At 43.4% G+C, this 20,382-nt stretch overlaps 1 protein-coding gene across 1 annotated transcript in view; it reads right to left on the bottom strand.

The window, feature by feature from the left end:
• Nucleotides 1–9,642: 9,642 nt before the first annotated feature.
• xkr7b (XK, Kell blood group complex subunit-related family, member 7b) overlaps nt 9,643–20,382 on the bottom strand; it is a gene marked incomplete at its 3' end in the record, with an annotated part of 46,644 nt that continues 35,904 nt past the window's right edge. The window contains exons 3-4 of the mRNA XM_079519909.1: nt 11,106–11,325; nt 9,643–10,459 (exon numbers count right to left, since the gene is read on the bottom strand). Coding sequence (XP_079376035.1) covers nt 9,643–10,459; nt 11,106–11,325 — 1,037 coding nt within the window. The remainder of the gene's footprint in view (nt 10,460–11,105; nt 11,326–20,382) is intronic.

The following is a 20,382-nucleotide window of genomic DNA, read 5'->3' as shown; positions in this document are numbered from 1 at the left end:
ACACACACACACACACACACACACACACCACAAACAGGAGGAGGCTAGGAGCGCTATAATCGGGAATCTGTCGAATCTTCAGATGGTTTGTTAAATTTGATATTAAACGATTGCAGCTTGTTCCGGCCTCCGGCCTATGAAAGAAGCAGAACAGTCATCATGAAGTGGAGTTGGCAGAACTTTATTGGCACGTAATCCAATGGACATACCAATGGTGCCAATACCAACAATGCATTTTAAAGGTCATATAATAATATCATAATGATAACTTTTTGTTATGTATACAAATAATAAAGATAAAAGAAAAAGTATAATTTATTAGTGAAATAATAATTTTAATAATTTTGTTGGATGCAGAATTATCGTTTTCACCTGACCACATGGGGGCAGTGTTGTGGCAAAGACTGGAGAGGAAGAGAAGGATAACGCTTGAGTCTCATTCAATAAACAAGATCTGATTTGATTGGTAAGCCTATTTATTAATGTTTCCATGGACCATGAACAAATAAGTGTGGCATTTATTTGCACACAATCAGTTTGTATAATGCAACTTTGCCACTAAGCAAATTGTGTGTTTCGCCCAGCTTAAATACGAAAAAATAAATCACTCTTAGTAACTTAATATTGAAAGTTGAAGGTTTGACAGGGAGGCCACGTCATTATTAGACTAGTCTTGTTCCAGATATGCACAACAACAAACTGTTAATTTCATATGGGAATGGGGGCATTGATTGACTAAGGACTTTCTCTCCTCATTTCATAAAATTGGTAACCTGACCTAAAATATATAAACCCGGTACTGAACAAACACTCTAATCTAGCAATGGTCACTATTTGAATATAGTGCTTTAACCTTTTATTCAAAAACAAAACCACGCCAAAATATCACTTACACCACCCGTCTGCTTTATAGTGTTGCCAGGGCATCGATTTGCAAAGGAATATGAGCAGACTTGCATCAAATTTGAAATTTAGGAACATTCATCATCTGCATGGTAGGCCTAATGACAGGCATTCTTCTCCGGGGGCATGCACAAAATCAAGGGACTATGAAAGTTTCAGGAAACCATATGTTAGTTATGTGTATGCTGCTTTCTCATGAATGAAACACATGAACAATGAACCCTTTAGTGTCTGACCCTATTCTTGAATTAAACATGCCTAAATGCCTATGCCTAAATATGTAATTATTTCCCCCAAAGTTACAGTATGTCACGAGGAAAACTGGAGATATTATCAGTTTCCATTAGGACAGACTGTAAATAACTTTTCTACTTGACATTTAACCACCTAAACCCCAGCATCCTATGCTGCGGGCTACATTCACAAAAATAGCCAATCTGCGTTATGACGCGTTTTTGGTGAAGATACTTGGTGTAGCATACTGTAGGCTGAAAAAGAACGCACCAAGTACAGTTTAACTTTGGGTCCATTTGTCCATTTGTCCAAGAGTCTAAAGTTGGTCAAACTGAAACTGAAGTGATACAAAATATTATCAAAGTATTCTGACTGGCACCCCTGGACTGTGTCAAGGCACCCTAGGGTGGCACCCACTTTAATACAGCAGCCAGTTAGGTGGTCAGATGGGTGGCCCACATGCATTTTCAGAGCTTGTGATCAATCAGTCAATCGTGTTCTGGCTTGGATCAACAGAACTAATACTTTCAACTGAAGTTGCCATTTAGCAGTATCACAATGAATACTTTTCAAGGTTTTAAAGAAACACTATTTCATAGATTAAAAAACATATTAATGATATGCACATAGGATGTGGTTGCTGTCCCTGCCATTCTTCACTTACAGATCCTATAGGTCACCCTGACACAGCTAACCTGCCCAAGGAAGAATGAGAGGAAAGAGAGGGGGGGGGGGGGGGGGGGGTTGATGGAACACTGCATGGCTAAAGCCTTTATTTGGACATACACACACACTCACACGCTTTGTGTGCGTGCGTGCGTGCGTGCGTACGTGCGTGCGTGCGTGCGTGCGTGCGTGCGTGCGTGCGTGCGCACACAAAGCATGTGAGTGTGTGTGTATGTCCAAATAAAGGCTTTAGCCATGCAGTGTTCCATCATACACACATACACACACACTCACACGCTTTGTGTGCGCGCGTGCGTGCGTGCGTGCGTGCGTGCGTGCGTGCGTGCGTGTGTGCGTGCATGCGTGCGTGCGTGCCTGAGTGCGCACGTGCATGCACACCTATAGGACATACTGTACTGTATATGTGAAATGATGTGTACATTTGTGTGTGTTATACAGGTGCTGTGCTGTACTGTATATGTGAGAATATGATAAGTGGGCGTGTGTCAGAGAGAGAGAGAGAGAGAGAGAGAGAGAGAGAGAGAGAGAGAGAGAGAGAAGAGAGAGAGAGAGAGAAAGAGAGAGAGAGAGAGAGAAAGGGGGGGAGAGAGAGAGAGCAGGTGATCTTGTATGATCTTGTATTTAACCAATTAAACTCCATGCAGCATCCACATTATGGGGAAAGCTAATTTTGCTGAAAGTATCAGATCGACAAGCTCATGCAACGCGACACATTTGCATCACGCTTGTTGATCGCCCAAAGCTTTCCCCACAATAATGGAAAATACAGAGCCCTGAGGGACTCCGGTCAACCGTATGGGGTTTAAAGGGATATTTCAGTTTCAAAAAAGCTTTTGGTCATTTTATCCTCTATAGGTTTTTTGTGAACACCCCAGACAGTTTTAAGTTGCTCGATTCAGTATTTAGTTATTTGATATTCTGCCCAGCCCCTATACAAACCCATTGTAACTCCATTTTATCCATGATAGATTCATCGAAAACACACATGCTTTTGTCTGGTGACTGATATTGTCCTTCTAATACGTGATTTTTTAAATTACTTTTTTCATTTATTTTTAATAATTCCTCCTCCAGGAAGAATAAGAAGCTCCTCCAGGAGGAGTACGGAGGAGCCTATGGGTATCCAGGGTTTGATGAGGTCAGTGTCATGATTTTCATATGGAGACAGCCATACATGTATATGGTGGCGTGACGTGTCACAAGGCGTGACCACTGACCATATATGGAGGCGTGATGTCAGGAGGCGTGACCATATATGGAGGCGTGATGTCAGGAGGCGTGACCATATATAGAGGCGTGATGTCACGAGGCGTGACCATATATGGAGGCGTGACCGACCGCACGACCGACCGACGGGAAATGCAGGTTTTCATAATATACTGCGACCTACCGTCGCAATAATAATAATAATAATAATAATAATGCATTGAACAGTGATTCTGCAGTCAGGATCTTCACAAACTGCAGCATGTGTGTTTCTTCATGATGTGACATTAAGTGTGACATTCAATCTTGTGATGTGATTCCCGGTACATCAAAACCATAGGTCAAAACACACATACTGTACACACACGCACACACACACGCATGCAGTTGAACCTCTCGGTCATGACTTTGTATTGCCACACAAGTCAAACTAATAGCAGGCACACACACACACACACACACACACACACACACACACACACACACACACACACACACACACACACACACACACACCACTCCCACCTACTGCCATCGTCAGGGTAACCACTCCATGGCGACCATAGGGCTAGCGGCTTAACGATCAGCCGGTTACCTAGGCAACAGGAGACAAAGACGGGACATTTATCTTTTGAGTGGCTTTTGCGTTCCCGCTCCCTCTCTCCACCCTCGCTCATCTCTCTCGTTTTCTTCTCAGTCTCTCTCTTTCCTCCTTTTCTTCTCTCCTTTCTTCCTTCCTGTCATTTCTTTCTCTTTGTCTCTCCTCCTCTGTCTCCTTTACTCGCCCCCTCTCTCCTTCCCATCTGTTTGGCACATACCCTCATCTTTCTTCATCTCATCTCATCTCATCTCAACTCATCTCTCTCTCTCTCTCTCTCTCTCTCGCTCTCTCTCTCTCTCTCTCTCTCTCTCTCTCTCTCCCTCTCTGGGAACTGGGAACACAGACCCAGTACAAGTGCTCGAAGGACTGGTGGCAGCACGCCTTTAGGGTGGAGTTTTCCTACCACAAACTAGTGGACAATTTAGAGGCTTTTAGCCTTTTCTGGGCTCAGGGAGACATGCTGTGTGTGGTGTAGGACGGGGAATTGTGCCTTTCTTTTTGAAAGAGAGGTGTTGTCATCTTTATTTCTAACCCTTTCATATGAGTTAACTGCAACTGTGAAGTGACATTTGTTATGTACTGCAGTGTTTTAATAAAGGTGTTTTTAAAGGTCAAAGGTCTCTCCCTCCCCCTCTCTCTCTCTCTCTCTCTCTCTCTCTCTCTCCTTTTCTTTTCTTTCCCTGGCTCCCTATATTACTTAATTCTCCTTTGTTCACTCTTTGGTTCTGTGTGTACCTGCCTCCCGTCATCGTTCTCCATCCACCTCTCTCGCCTTCTTGGGCTCTTAGCTCTGAAGAGAGAGAAACATGGCAGGAGTCTAAGGGCCGATTCATACTCCTATTTTACCGCTGTTTCGGCGCTGTAGTGCCGAAATGATTTCGGCTCGTCAGAAATTTTCAGTATAGCGCCGAAGAGAAGAATTGGAACGATGCAAGTTGGAAATGGATGCCCTACCCAGTTATTATGTCTGTGTCCCTTTTATGCCCATATATGGAGTTCTTTGTCAGGCATGCTCAAATTTGGAGTCTATATGCAGATGTCAGTACAGGCCAGCTCCATATATGGAGATCTAGTTTAATGATGATAGTGCATCATTAAACTGGATGAAATCCTACCTGGAGGGAAGAGAACAATAATTGACCTCAAAGGAACCATGTCCTCTCCCCTACCAGTGAACTGTAGGGTTCCCCAAGGAAGCATTATAGGGCCGTTAAGGTGGTTACACACTGGACACATTTTTCGGAAAACCGACGGAAAAACGCAGCTAAAAATCTGAAAAACGCAGCGGTGTGCAGGGACCTTTACTGTTCCTACTTTACATTAACGACATGAATGCTGCCTGTAACTGCAAATTGTTCCTGTTTGCTGACGACTCAGCACTCCTGATCTCGGGGGAGGACAAAATGCAGGTTGAGGAGGCTCTCAGTTCGGAACTCACCAAAATCCAAACTTGGCTTACCGATAACTCTCACTACATCTCGGAAAAAAACAGAATCCATTCTTTTTTGGTCCAAACATGCTCTCAGTAAATGGAACTGATTTCAAGGTCAGAGTTGACGACATAGTAATCTCCAGCAAAGAAGAGATTACATATCTGATATCTTGGGTGTATTCTTGACAACAAACAGGTGAAAGCATGGCAACAAGGGTAATCAAAAAAGTAAACCAAATAACCAGATTTCTGGGCAGAATTTCCTCGTTTGTCAACAAAAGTGCTCTCAAGACTCTAGCGGGAGCCCTAATTCAGCCCTACTTTGACTATGCTTGCACCTCTTGGTTCTCAAACATCCCTATGACACTAAAGACCAAGCTACAAACCTCCCAAAACAAACTAATTCGACTACTCCTCGGTCTGGGGCCCATGACCCATCTTTTTGCAACCCATTTTGATAGTCTATGTGGCTTCGGATAGAAAACAGAGTTAAGCAATTGAAATTGGGACTGACATTTAAAATTGTAAATGCAGCTTTGCCCTCTATGCCCAGTCTGTACCATACCTGACAAACTACCTCAAAAAAGTGAGCGACTCCCACAGTCACAATACAAGAGGAAGCGAGAACAACGATCTGGTACCACCCACTTTCAAAACAAACATGGGCAAATTCTCCTTCTACAGACCTGCCACCCAAGTGTGGAATGCCTTGACTCCCTCCCTCAAAAAATGCAAAACCCTGGCATGAAAATCCACCTTTCAGCATGCCAAAGGGAGAGGAAATGATCCCCCCCCCCCCTTTGTCTAGTGGCTACCCCCACCTCCTTATAACCCCTTCTTTGTTCCCCAACCTGTACATACTTTTGGTATTTTTACCTTTTATGATGATTAGATTTTTGTTGTTATTTTTCATGTCACGATTATGAATTGAATACCCAGGACCTGAATGGAAACAAGACCGCAAGGACTTTTTTCGGTGATCCCATTGGACGGGTCCAAACGACTGTACTGATTACATTTCTGTTTGACTGTACCCTGTACTGATTACATTTCTGCCAATAAAGTATTCAATCAATCAATCAATCAATCAATCAATTGGCTAATTTGGGCCCTGTTCAGAGCCTGGGCAGAGGCTTTTGTGCTGGTTCTGGACAACGGTGTATCCCACCGACTCAAGGCCGGGCACTGCACTCCCTGTGTTGGTGTGGAACGTGTGTTCATTTGAAGTCGGTGGGACGAATGGTTCTCGAGTTACATGGATTACAGACGTACACACACACACACACACACACACACACACACACACACAGACATGCATTTATATAGATGATTAACTCATCCTCAGTGCTAATGTATTCATTTGTGTACAAATGGAACCAAATGGATACATTTGTAGATGCTTAGTTTAATTGACACTGAATATTTTAGTGCTCGCGTATAAAGCACACTCATTGCTCAACTAAAGAAATCACACACACGCCAGGTGTCAGTTTTATTGAGGGCCAGAGGGCCATGTTTACTACATTATAGATCCATCTACAGATTTCAGCACAGCTTGTTGAGCTGTCTGTTTTGTTTTACATCTCTTCACTATTTTTTTCTACTTGTTTTCCGTTATGAAGCAGCGTTATCAAAAATTCTATAGAACATCCATACATACATCCATCTGTCCATACATCATACATCCGTCCATACACATGTCCTTACAAACCACAACACACACACACACACACACACACACACACACACACACACACACACACAAGCACACAAGCACGCATGCACAGTGCACACGCGCATACAGGCACACACATGTTCTAGTATATCGCCACTCTAGTTATATACAGATATATAGAATGAGTAAAAAAAACAACTATCTATATTTCCATTTGTACATCTTAATATAAGAATCATAGCAAAGACATGTTCACCAGGCAAGTCTTAACAATAGATAAATAGATATAAACCAATACAAAAATAAATAAATCAATAACGAACGCAACATAAATACTCATTGTAATAAAGTAAGGATGGCTGCATTCTTTTTGTTTTACTTTTGGCCTTTTTTTGATCACCGTTGCTCTGTTGAAGTCAATACCTTGAATACAACACTTTTTTTTATTATTATTCTTTTGCGATCCAATCAAGCAAGCCTTTTTTCTCATCAGACATGATTGGGTGGTTGGACCCAGGTGTCGTCTTTATGCTTTTTTTGTCATGTTTGACATGACAGTGATTGACATACAGTAATTAAATTAATCATCAGCACCAATGTTAGAATCATTATAGTCATTATCATTGTTACCATTATTATCTTCATAGTTCAACTCCATGTTCAACTTCACGTCACCAGTGAGAGCAGTAACAATGACAGAATAACTTGTATCTCGTCTATCCAAAAGTATATTTGCCCTTTCGGTGGACAACACAATCATGTAAGTGCATTCATTTACTGTAAGGAACAGCTTTTGGTTGATATGAAATCTAAATCCTTTCCATGGCCTTTGACCTTTTAAACACAGAAAGTAGTGTAGTCGTTAGTAGTCTGTCTGTTGACAGTTTGATGCTTTACTGCACAAAAGCCAAATTGTAGCTTATTAATACCATATACATTATCAGCGAATAACTTCTTGGAGGGACAAGAAGGAGCAATAACAGTTCTGTGATGCCCGTAGATGTCTGGGGCTGCATGCACGACACACTGAGCGGATCAGCGTGCGTACACCGTTGCTCTGTTGAGGTCGAAGCGTTGTTACCTTGAAGATAACATGGTTCATTTTATTTATTTATTATTATTCTTTTGCGATCCTATCAGAGCCTTTTTTCCTCATCAGACATGACTGAGTGGATTGACCCAGGTGTCAGTAATTAAATTAATCATCAGCACCAATGTTAAAATCATTATTATCATAATTATCATTGTTAGTGTTATTATCTTTAGCAGCCATTTCTGTTGTCATCAATACACTCCATGTATTCAACTTTATCACCAGTGAGAGCAGTAACTCACTGCTGAGACCTGCTCATGATGGGATAATTGCAATGATTCCCCATGAACGAGGCACTCCATGCCCTTTGTTGCCTATCACTACTACCGGCGGATTAGTCTTTGAGAAATTATTGTTATCTAAGAATGGAGTGTTCATGATATAAAGGTTGGTACAACTAGAAGGTTATCCTGGCAAACCTCTTCCTTTCACAGTTGCTTCACAGTAACTTGGCTAAAGGTTTGGTTCCTTACACTTGGCACCTTGTTTTTACTTGGCAAATAGAGCTAGAATAGACATTTGAATAGAACCAGTACTCTGTCTTGACTGTTTGTAGACCATGGTGGTACACAGGCTGATGAAATAAGCTTCTTCCAATTTTAGCAGCCCATTGTAATAGCTTATATTATAATCTCACACCAACTATTACCCATAGCAAAAGTTGAATTACAGGCCTTTTTTCTGGTAAGTCATCACATAACACATCACATGACACATTATGGGAACCACTGTGGAAATCTCCCTTGCTTTAACACAGACACAATAATTCCTTTTTTTTGGGGGGGGGGGGGGGGGGGGGGGGGGGGGGGGTCTAAAGCTACAAGTGCAACAGCAGTGCAACACGCATAGCATGTGACATTTCCATAGTTTCACTGAATACTGGATATCAGGTTATTTCTTTAAAATTTGTTAGGCCTACATTTGTTTTGCCAAACAATTAAGGTGGATTCCAAACTAAGGTATCTGATGTATCCCTCTGCTGAACTGACTGCTCATTTTCATGACACTGGGTCCCGGGGTGAGGGACATATTTTTTAAACGGTCTGATTAAGCTGACACCCCTTGTTGTCTCGCAGAAACACCACACTTCACTTATATTCTTTTCTCTCCTTGTCCTTGGTCCCTGGGTTAGATTACTTCTACTCTAGCCAGTTCCCAGGAGAAGAGACGCCGTTCTCAATATCTAAGAACCCACCCCAACTCTTATCTCATTCTCCCTTAAATGATTTACAGTCCATCGCTGTGAGATTGAGTTTAAGAGCCACTCAGTCCTTAAGAAGCTATCTCGTTTAGCACTATTGTGTACCCCTCATATGTTCTTTAGCACCGATTTGCGATTTATGCTACTCCTGTACTGGGTCCAAGAGAGCGATTCTAGATCAACAGTCCCACATTTTATTTTCAATATTTTAAGAATTTATTTAAGGCCCTCTGTTGTTTTCTTCACTAGTTACCTAATAAACCGTACTTTCTCGAGCACCAGCATCCATACGGCTGCTTTAGTATGTCCTTGGTGCTAATTATGGGTCAAACTTAGTCACAGACATTTTGGAGAACCACCTTTCAAACACCTGTCCAGAAACAGCTCCTGGACTGTGTCCTGGCCCTAATTGACAATATGAAGGCTTGGTTCCAGATTCTGCTTTGTCAGAGTTCAAGAACATTACTATTATACATTTTTAACCAGTATAAGATACTGCATTCATTCCTCAAGCTCCCAGTCCATGTTACAGGTCTACTGGGTCCAATGAGAAACCTGGGCCACAATCCCATAACACATTTTGTAAGGATGGAACTCGATCTTGGTTCCTTTAGACTGTGGTTTCGTACTCCAGCACCTCTTTGCTTCCCATCATGGAACTCCTGTACTGTATCCGAGGACTGACGGGTGAGGTGGTTTCCAGAACCAGGATGGTTTTGCGAAGCCGCCGGTCGATAAAGTGTGCATCCCAGGCTGGGTACCTCTTCCTGGGGAGGTCAATCCGGATCACGGGGCCATCCTGGGCCCGGGAGGAAGAGGAGGCAGCTCTGTGTAGAAGCGCTGGAGAGGAAGAAGGCGAGGGGCGCACCTGGAAGACAGGCACACAACTGTCCCTGTCCCTCTCTCCGGGGACAGGCTCCCCAGTGTCTCTAGTCCTGGGGAGGGTTCTCGGGGGACTGGTAACCGCACTGTCCGATCCCCCTCCCGGGGTCTGGGAGCCCTGGGATGGGGTGAGGCAGGAGTCGATCACCCCCCCCACCCCACCCTCGCCGCCCTCCCCTTCTTCCACCACACAGCCACCCCACCTGGAGCCCAGCACAGGCCCGTCCGGGTGGAGCAGGCAATAGTACACCAACATAAAGAAGGTCCCCAGGGCAAAGCTGCATGCCACCATGCAGACCACAGCCAGGGCGTAGGAGTCAGAGGTGTGTGGGCCGCGGTAGGTGTACCAGGCGGCTGTGAGGGCAGCATTCTCCACCATGGTGACGGTGTAGTAGACAGTCATGCGGAGGCGGCTGGGGCCCTCCTTTACGTTGAACCAGCAGAAGATGTAGATTATTCCCACCACCATGTTATAGATAATCTCTTCCCATTTAGACATGCAGAAGTCTGTCTCTCCCTGGATGATCCAGAAGGTCATCACACACCTGGACACACAGCAGATTACACTGACTAGGATACAACTGCAGCTACTGTTAGTGTGTAACGACTGTATTTTGGCAGGCTAGGATGAAAGTGGCATTCACCACAGGGAATTAGTATTGGTAATGGCAATAGGATTCAAAGATGGTGGTGCTGAATGAGGGTTATTCTAATGGTTAGCCAGCATGTAGAGCACACCTTAAGTACAATATTTTTGTATTGTATTGTATTGTATTGTATTGTATTGTATTGTATTGTATTGTATTGTATTGTATTGGAATATTTTTTAATCTGTGTGGCGAACAAGTCTTTCTCTGACTGCCCCGGGTAGATGAAAAGAACACGCGCTACGTGGAATGTTAACAGACAAGTACCGTCGTTATAAACTCTACAAGTGGGACTGTTTGCACTTTGCAGAAAGGTAGAAGCGGATCTACCCGGGGCAGTCAGGGAAAGACTTGTTCGCATCTGTGTATGGTTCTAATCTAAAGGAAGGGGAGAAAAGGAGTATAAGATATATAATATATATAGTATAATAACAATAATTTGTTAGAACTATTTATTATGTAATTTATGAGGCTGGCACGATGGTACAATGGGCGAGTCTGACCCAAATTGATATGGGCTAGTAAAACCAACCAGCTAACGTACCAGTGGCTGACGATGAAGATGCCAAAGTAGAGCTGGAAGACAGAGGCAAACAGGGCGAAGGCAACGGTACGCGCTCCGATGGTGAAGAAGTGCCAAAGCATCTGAGCTACGACCGCTTTGTAAGACATGGGCAGCTTGTCATCGCGAGAGTCCCTCAGCACCTTCTGGTAGGACGCTATCATCCACGCAAGAGAGACGAGGGACGCTGAGGCCGACAGACCTATATAGAGATAGAGAGTGAGAGAGAGAGAGTGAGAGAGAGAGAGAGAGAGACACACAAATTGTGATTTATGCTGTATACTAGCAATGTACCATGCACAGTTATATGGAAGAAAGGTTGTCTGTGGAGGTTAGGTCACCTCAGAGAGCAGGGTACCTCTGAGATTTTGTTGAAATGGTCCTTTTGCACATCTGAGGTCACCTCTCTTATATATCTCAGAGACAAATTAATGTCAATAGCATTGGAAATGGAAAGGTGATAAAAACAAAGGTATAGGCCTACAGCAATGTTGGATGGAGATTAAAGTTTGACACTCGAAACAGCTGGGCTGCATTGTGTATAAAACAATTTTGTCCACAGAGAACTTGTTCGGTGACTATCAGGTTGTGATTGGTTGTGATAAACTGACACCAAGCAAAGTGTTGTATATTACTAGTGATCATTGTATTACTTTTAAGCAAAGAGCTGCACTTCGTTGACGGACCGTGCCGCTGATCAAACATGTTCAACTGAAAAAAGTGCAGACGTCATTCAAGTTGACACTTTATGAAAGTAGCATTCACCACAGGGAATTAGTATTGGTAATGGCAATAGGATTCAAAGATGGTGGTGCTGAATGAGGGTTATTCTAATGGTTATCCAGCATGTAGAGCACAGACACCTTAAGTACAATATTTTTTAATATTGTATTGTATTGTATTGTATTGTATTGTATTGTATTGTATTGTATTGTATTGTATTGTATTGTATTGTATTGTATTGTATTGTATTTGAATATTTTTGAATCTGTGTGGCGAACGAGTCTTTCGCTGACTTCCCCGGGTAGATCCCCCCCTTCCCCAATTTCCCCCACCTCCCCGTTCTGAAAGAACACTGCTGCTACAGTGCTACCCAATGCATACGCGCTACGTGGAATGTTCAACTGAAAAAAGTGCAGACGTCATTCAAGTTGACACTTTATTGACTTGAGGATATGTTTTGTAAGCCTTAGTAGACTGCAACACTTATAATGCAGAATGCAGACAGCTAGTGGTTGGTGTGGTTGTGGTTCACACTGCAGTAAGCCAATCAACACAATCACCACCCAAATTCATAGTGAAGTAGTTCTTTGAATATAACCAAATATCTGTTATTTACACCAATTGCTGAGAGGGGGAGGTCAGAGAACAAGAAAGGCAAAAGACAAAGTTCTACCTTGAGGCCTCCGCAGTGTGCACATGACTATGGCATGAACAAACGTCACATTGAGACAACACACACACCACACTGAGAGAGCACACACTACAAACAGAGAAAACACAACACACTGAGACACATAACACTATTCATCTGTTTTATTCTTTACACCATTTTGTTTTCTTACTGAGTGTATACTCAGAGAGTGTACAGTATATGCTATTGCCTGTGCATGCACGCATACAGAGTCCCTACGACAATATGTACCACACAGCAAGATCCTGAGTGGTCCTTTAACTCTGACTATACTGTTATACTTTATGGGGCAAGATTATTTTAAAAGGAATTTTAAGTCATTTTTAGTCATCTGTTCCTCTAATTTTAACGCTGCCTCAGTGTGATTAATTGCTAATTGGAGACTGAATTCTGCATTATTAACAGGCATGAATATTTAATGTAATGAATGGTCCCTGAGTCTGCTCAGCAACGTAGCCACATGTACTACTTCAATAACCCTTTCACTTCAATCACCCATTCACTTCAATCACCCATTCACTTCAATAACCCTTTCACTTCAATAACCCTTTCACTTCAATCACCCATTCACTTCAATCACCCATTCACTTCAATCACCCTTTCACTTCAATAACCCTTTCACTTCAATAACCCTTTCACTTCAATAACCCTTTCACTTCAATCACCCTTTCACTTCAATCATCCATTCACTTCAATCACCCATTCACTTCAATCACCCATTCACTTCAATCACCCATTCACTTCAATCACCCTTTCACTTCAATCACCCATTCACTTCAATCACCCATTCACTTCAATCACCCATTCACTTCAATCACCTATTCACTTCAATCACCTATTCACTTCAATCACCCTTTCACTTCAATCACCCATTCACTTCAATCACCCATTCACTTCAATCACCCATTCACTTCAATCACCCATTCACTTCAATAACCCTTTCACTTCAATCACCTATTCACTTCAATCACCCATTCACTTCAATCACCCATTCACTTCAATCACCCATTCACTTCAATCACCCATTCACTTCAATAACCCTTTCACTTCAATCACCTATTCACTTCAATCACCCATTCACTTCAATCACCCATTCACTTCAATCACCCTTTCACTTCAATAACCCTTTCACTTCAATCACCCATTCACTTCAATAACCCTTTCACTTCAATAACCCTTTCATGTCAGCCCATATATCCTAGAACTAGAATAAGTGCTCTTCGGAGCACAGGTGTATTCCATAGTTTTGGAGCCAGAAGGGAGAAGAGTTTGGGACGTGTGGAGCGTTGTCCCGGCGTTTTTAGTGAAGGTAACTCCAGCTTCCCTGCGTTGGCTGATCTGAGTGCGCGGGAGGGTTTGTAGGGTACGATCATACTTGTGAGATATGGGGGGGCCATGCCTTTGGTTGCTTTGAATGCCAGCATCAGAGTTTTGTATTCTGTGCGGGCAGCAACCGCACAGAAATAAAATGTTTTGCAAAAATCTGCCTCCTGGTGGTGCTATAATAGGGCAAAGGTTTTTCCTTGATCTCATGGTAGTGCGCATACAACGTTTTACGCAAATCAGTGCAGTTATAGGTAATAACAAGAATCGGCCTGTTATAGCGCCACCATGATTTCAACATTTTCAAGTGGCATTTCTTCCTCGGCCTAGTGGGAATGTCCGTTCAACTGTTCAAATTCGTCCCCTGCATTTAACCCATCCCAGCTATAGAGCGTCGCAGTCCCGCCCCCTTTCATGATGACGACAGGCTCAGGAAATAATTCCCCATGCATTTTTCCCATAGACATTTCAAAAAGTATTTATTTAGATCTGTAAGCCTCGAACAAAGCCAACTCGAACAAAGCCAACAAATATTGTGTTTGTTGTCATGATTTGTGACTGGGGCTCACAAAATGAGGCTCAACCCGGCTAGAATGAAAAGGCAGAAAATGGGAAAATAAATTAAATTTTGTTTTTGTGTTTTTCGTTTTTTTTTCCAAAGGCATTAAATGGTTACATTTATTAGGCAAAGTATGCTTGTTTTTCGGTTTCTTTACCCGTGTTTGGGGGGGTGGAGATGTGCAAGCTCCGAGTATTTGCATACACGTTTCGATTGGTCTTATCGATTGTCCTCTAGTTTCACCGCCCATACGTGTGTTTGTGTTTGTAAACAAGTATTCTTCAACATGACTATATACATCTCGCTTAGTTCACGATTTGAATGGAGGAGCATTTTTTATTTTATAGCTACACGGTGGAAGTAACTCTGAGTGTTTCTCGGCTGGAGATAAATGGACACATGCTGTCGGGGGGAGAGCAGATATTGTGTGTTCTGGGTCTGACACGATCCGAGTTGGCTTTGTCCGAGGCTTTAAATAAATACTTTTTGAAATGTCTATGGGAAAAATACATGGGGAATCATTTCCTGGGCCTGTCGTCGTCATGAAAGGTCGCTGTGGAGTGTAATGGCTGTTTTAGAATGCCAAATAGACTGCCAAATATTATGCATTATTGTGTATTTATCTTCCTTCCATTAAGTCTCTTTGCTCACCAATGTGCTCAGTCTAATTCATGCAGCTGTCAATCTAACAGCTGACTTGACCCCTCCACGCTGTCAGCAAAGGTATACTTGTGTAACTATTTGTGTGTCGCCCTTATCTTTAGCACAGACCCTTATATGACCATTCAGTATAGCATCTCTGTTAAGACAAGACTATAAGAACTGTTTGAGAATGGGGTTGGGGAGGCTTGCGTCCGGAGGGGCTGCTGGAACAGGCAAGGAGGCCTGTTCCTCACTCTCTGTATGTTGTTACTCTGCTGAATCTTCTCAATAAATTCTCAATACTTCATCCTGAAGAACTTTGTCATTCCTTCATCTTTGGACGATTATTTAATCGACAACAGGAGCGCTGCCCTATATAGGCAAATCATCACTGTGGTGTCGCTGTATTCAAGCGGTGCTGCTGCTTGAATACTTGATAATAATAATAATCTTTATTGTCCCGAAGGATATTCAGCTTCACAGGTCTGTTCAACACCAACAACAAAAACAACACATAGTACAGAAAAACATTACACCAAGACAATACAAAAGCATGAGGTCCCCACTGTGTACAGAACCATCCTATCGGCGGGGCAGTGTGTTTAATGCCGCGATGGCTGAGGGGACAAAACTCTGTATCTGATACCGCATCTGTATCTGTATCATAACTGATACCGCAGTTATGTTTGGAGCTCGGCAGACTGGTCTATAGAAACAGTGCCTGGGGAGCAGTTAATTGCTCAGGGGCACTTTGAGACATGGACCGGGGCTGAGGGTTAAAGTAGGGACCTTCTGTTACCCAGACGGCCTCTCTACGGCCTCTCGTTATTTATTAAGTGTGTTAAGCTTGTCCACAAAAAGGTGCAGATTGCTGTGCTTTTCATGTAACTTTTGCATCCGCAGGAGGCTATATCTGTCAACTGCCAGCTGTGGTAATATTAATGTAATATGGTGGAATTTGAACTGAATCCAACTTTCAATGTCAACTTTAAGTGGATTTAAGATTAGTGCAAAGTTGAGCTGAATTTCGGATGAGTTTAGCTAATATTAGCATATCCTCTCCTCTCTCTCTCTCCCTGGTCTTTGTACCTCTGTGTCTGAAAGTGTGTGGGTGTCCGTGTCTCTGTGTGTGTGTGTGTGTGTGTGTGTGTGTGTGTGTGTGTGTGTGTGTGTGTGTGTGTGTGTGTGTGTGTGTGTGTGTGTGTGTGTGTGTGTGTGTGTGCATGTGCGTCTGCATGCGTGTGCGCGTGCGCGTATGTGTGTGTGTGTGTGTGTGTATGACAGGGATGCTGATTGACAATATTATATTGGTATTTGTCGAGGCTTACTGTATCACTCATCCGACTCTGGCTCTATTATTCTATCTTTAAGTATTTCTGCATGTGTATGTAGGTGTGTGTGATGACAGTAGCTTATTTGGGAACACACATTTGGGAAAGCACATAGCAGAGTTTAAAAGCACACGTAAGGCGTAATGCCAAATCAGTTTGGTATAGAGCGGCGCACCTGCAATGGAGATTCAGGCTGCTTCATCTCCCCTTATTCTCTTACGCATCTCGGTGATTATAATGTTACTATAATCAGCAGTGAGTGTCAATTCCTTGTGTCCATTGTGTATATATAATTCCATCTATTCAAAGTTATTTGATTTGTGCCGTGCATTGTGCGCGCTTGCTCATTCAGTTTTATCACCCCATTGCGCAGCAAATATTTAATGGATTACAATAATATAAAATTCCCCATAATCAGTAACACGTAGATGATACTTGTGACAACCGAATGTGGTTTTATTGAAAGGCAATTAAAGGCTAGATGGTAATGAAGCAAAGAGTGTCAATTATAATGTTATTTCGCCAGTTGAATTAATGAAAATGTAGCTTTTCGCTTGATACCGTTTCATAGAGATATAGACATATCACTATCCCAAATGAAAGCTAGAACTTCATAGATTTGCACAGCATTTTGATTTTTTTTTTAATTTGAGGGGGTGGTGGTGTTGGTGTCAGCTGAAAGTACCCCGTACTCCAAACCGTTTGTGGTCTACAAGTGTCCCCTGGTGTGGCCATTCTCATAGCAGAGCCCTGAACAGTGCTTGTACCCTGTGCCAACCAAGTTTAGTGCGGATCGGGGCAATGTCTCGCAAGTCTCGTAAGTGCTGATGTTAGATTTGTGACGTCCACGGTCGACCCACCCTCTAGAGGCCATTTTAATATAGGGATAAACACCAATAAAAATGTATATATTTTTGTTGTTGAGAGCCAAACCAGTGGGCCGATGTCTCTCAACTCTGTGGGCCAGTCAGCCGAGGACAAGAGTAAAAAATAAATAAACACAGCCCGGCATACAGTGTGTGTGTGTGTGTGTGCGCGTGCGTTTGTATGAGAGAGAGAGAGCGAGAGAGAGAGAGAGAGAGAGAGAGAGAGAGAGAGTCAGCACCAGCAAATATTGAGTCAATATTATTATTGTTATATTCTGAGACACCATTGGTCAAATACATACTGGCTGTCACCAAAGTCTGGTTAGGAGAGAGAGAAAATGCTACAAAGTGTGGAATATGAGGATGGAGAGAAGATAAGAGAGGAGAGAAGATGAGGGGAGTGCTAAAAGAGACGAGTAAACCGATTCAAATATCACATCCTCCTCGGGCTGTGTGATGTTGTTGTGTGCATTTGCCTTCATTCCAGTGTGTGTGTGTGTGTGTGTGTGTGTGTGTGTGTGTGTGTGTGTGTGTGTGTGTGTGTGTGCTCGTGCGTGCGTGCGTGGCTACTCCATGTCTATGTTTGTGCCTTTGTGCCAAATTGCAGAGAAAAGGGAGCAATCTGGGACACACTGGCTGTCAAAATTACTCCATTTCAACGAGGAAGTGCGTGTTTGTGCATTTCACCTACGAACTCTCATTGCATTTAGTGTGCACATATGTGTGTGTGTGTGTGTGTTTCACTGAGTATATTTGCAGAAAAGGCAATTTGGACTTTTGTTCACCAAATCATCTGCTATTCACTCCATGAATGCACGCACGCACGCACACGCACACGCAAACACGCACACGCACGCACGCAAACACGCACGCACGCACGCGCGGAAATGCTTTGGCTATATCTTGTGTGTGTGTGTGTGTGTGTGTGTGTGTGTGTGTGTGTGAGAGAGACACGGCTTGGCCTGTTGTAGCGCCACCATGAGGCTGATTAGAAAACTTTCTTCCTCAGCCTAGTGGGAATATGCATGCACAGTTTCACCGCAATCGGACGCTGCGTTGAGTAGTTGTGGCGATTTGTACAAAACGGGTACAAAGCGGGCTACTCCTGAAAAGTTTAGAAGTCAATCGTAGCCAATGAGGATGGATTATGAGAAATCAAACAAACCCGTCTTGATCACATGACTATGGATTGCATGTGTACCGATTTGCGTGAAATTTGGATAAAATATGAAGGAGTAATAATTATTAGAAAATGTGTTTTACATATGTCGGCCTCCTGGTGGCGCTATAAAGAGCAGATGTGAAAAATTCCAGGCAAAGGTTTTTCCTTGGCTTCTAGGGAGTGTGCATACAAAGTTTTACACAGATCCGTGCAGTTTGAGGTAAAAACACTAATCGGCCAGTTATAGCGCCACCATGAGGCTGAGTTGAAAATGTTCACATGGCATTTCTTCCTCGGCCTAGTGGGAATGTGCGTGCACAATTTCACAGAAATCACACGATGTGTTCATGATTTGCAGCATTTTGTTTGAAACTGAGAACTTTGGTAGCCAATCTTAGCCAATCAGGATGGAGTCTGAGAAATCTGAAAGACCCGTTTCGTTGAATGGCTGTAGAGAGACTGTGTACCAATTTGCGTGATGTTTGGACAAAATCTGTAGGTGTACTGTCCAAAAACGTGTTTTGCACAAAGCGCCCTCCTGGTGGCGCTATAACAGGCTGTTCTGGAAATTTTGCCGGAGATTAGCTGTTCACAGACGGACACACGGACACACAGACACACGGACACATGGACGGAGTGCAAAACATACTCTCTCCCCATGCCTTCGGCCTGGTGGAGACATGTATGCACCACATACTCTTAATTTCCATTTTCCAGCCATTCAGTTGCAAATAAATAAATAAATAAATAGTTTGGGGACCCCCCAAAATAATTTGGCGACCCCCCCCCCCCCCCCCCCCCCCGAGGGTTCGTGACCCACGGGTTGAGAACCCCTGCACTAGCTGAACCAGAACCACCTACCCTTAATTACAAAATCCCCTGGATTGGTACAAATAAACAGCATACCACAATAAGGAAAGAACATTTGAGGACCAGCAAAATGTCCCTAATTCGAATTTCCATGCTTTCCTTCATCTTCCTATATCCTTGTAAGGCGATTTGGTTCTCACAACGAGAGCAGTCGCCTACAGTGCAAAAACTCTCTTTCTGGATCTCTATATACCCCACAACCTTTTACCTCCACCTCTTTGTCTCTTCCATCTATTTCTCCTGCAGTTATTTCTTCCTTTCTTTCATCCCTCTGTCTGTCTGCTCACCTGCCCTCCCTCCTGTATGTCCTTCACTGTTTGTTGTCCGAGGGCAAATCAACTCCATCTGATTATATGAGATGGCTTTGTTAAATGTGTGTGTGTGTGTGTGTGTGTGTGTGTGTGTGTGTGTGTGTGTGTGTGTGTGTGTGTGTGTGTGTGTGTGTGTGCGTCTCAGTGTGTGTGTGTGTGTCTCAGTGTGTGTGTGTGTGTGTGTGTGTGTGTGTGTGTGTGTGTGTGTGTGTGTGTGTGCGTCTCAGTGTGTGTGTGTGTCTCAGTGTGTCTCAGTGTGTCTCAGTGTGTGTGTGTGTGTGTGTGTGTGTGTGTGTGTGTGGGTGTGTGTGGGTGTGTGTGTGTTTGCATGTGCATACTTGCCATGCGTGCGTGCGTGCGTGCGTGCGTGCGTGCGTGCGTGCGTGCGTGCCATGTGCATGCTAGAACTGTAGACCTCGGTGTGTGCATAAAATATGTGCAACATGTCTATGTGCGGTGTGCTTTTATATACAAACGTTTCTGTGTGTGGGTCAACCACAAGTTCAAGTATTCATGTGTCCCTAGAGCGTGTGTGTGTGCGTGCGTGCGTGCGTGCGTGCGTGCGTGCGTGCCTGCGTGCCTGCGTGCGTGCGTGTTTGTGTGCGTATAAGAGAGTTACACTGTTGTTTTATTTAACAAAGGCCAGCCTGTTCCTTGTAAGAGGTGAATGAATAAAGCATAAGGGTCTGTCAGTGATACCTGCACTGAGTAGCAGTAGGCCTACCGTGTTACTAGGGATACACCCAACGTTCGGTGGCCGGCATTATTTGGCCGAAAACAG

Source organism: Electrona antarctica, assembly GCF_951216825.1.
Source record: "Electrona antarctica genome assembly, chromosome: 2".
NCBI classification, from domain to species: domain Eukaryota; kingdom Metazoa; phylum Chordata; class Actinopteri; order Myctophiformes; family Myctophidae; genus Electrona; species Electrona antarctica.
This window is presented reverse-complemented; position numbering and strand designations above follow the sequence as displayed.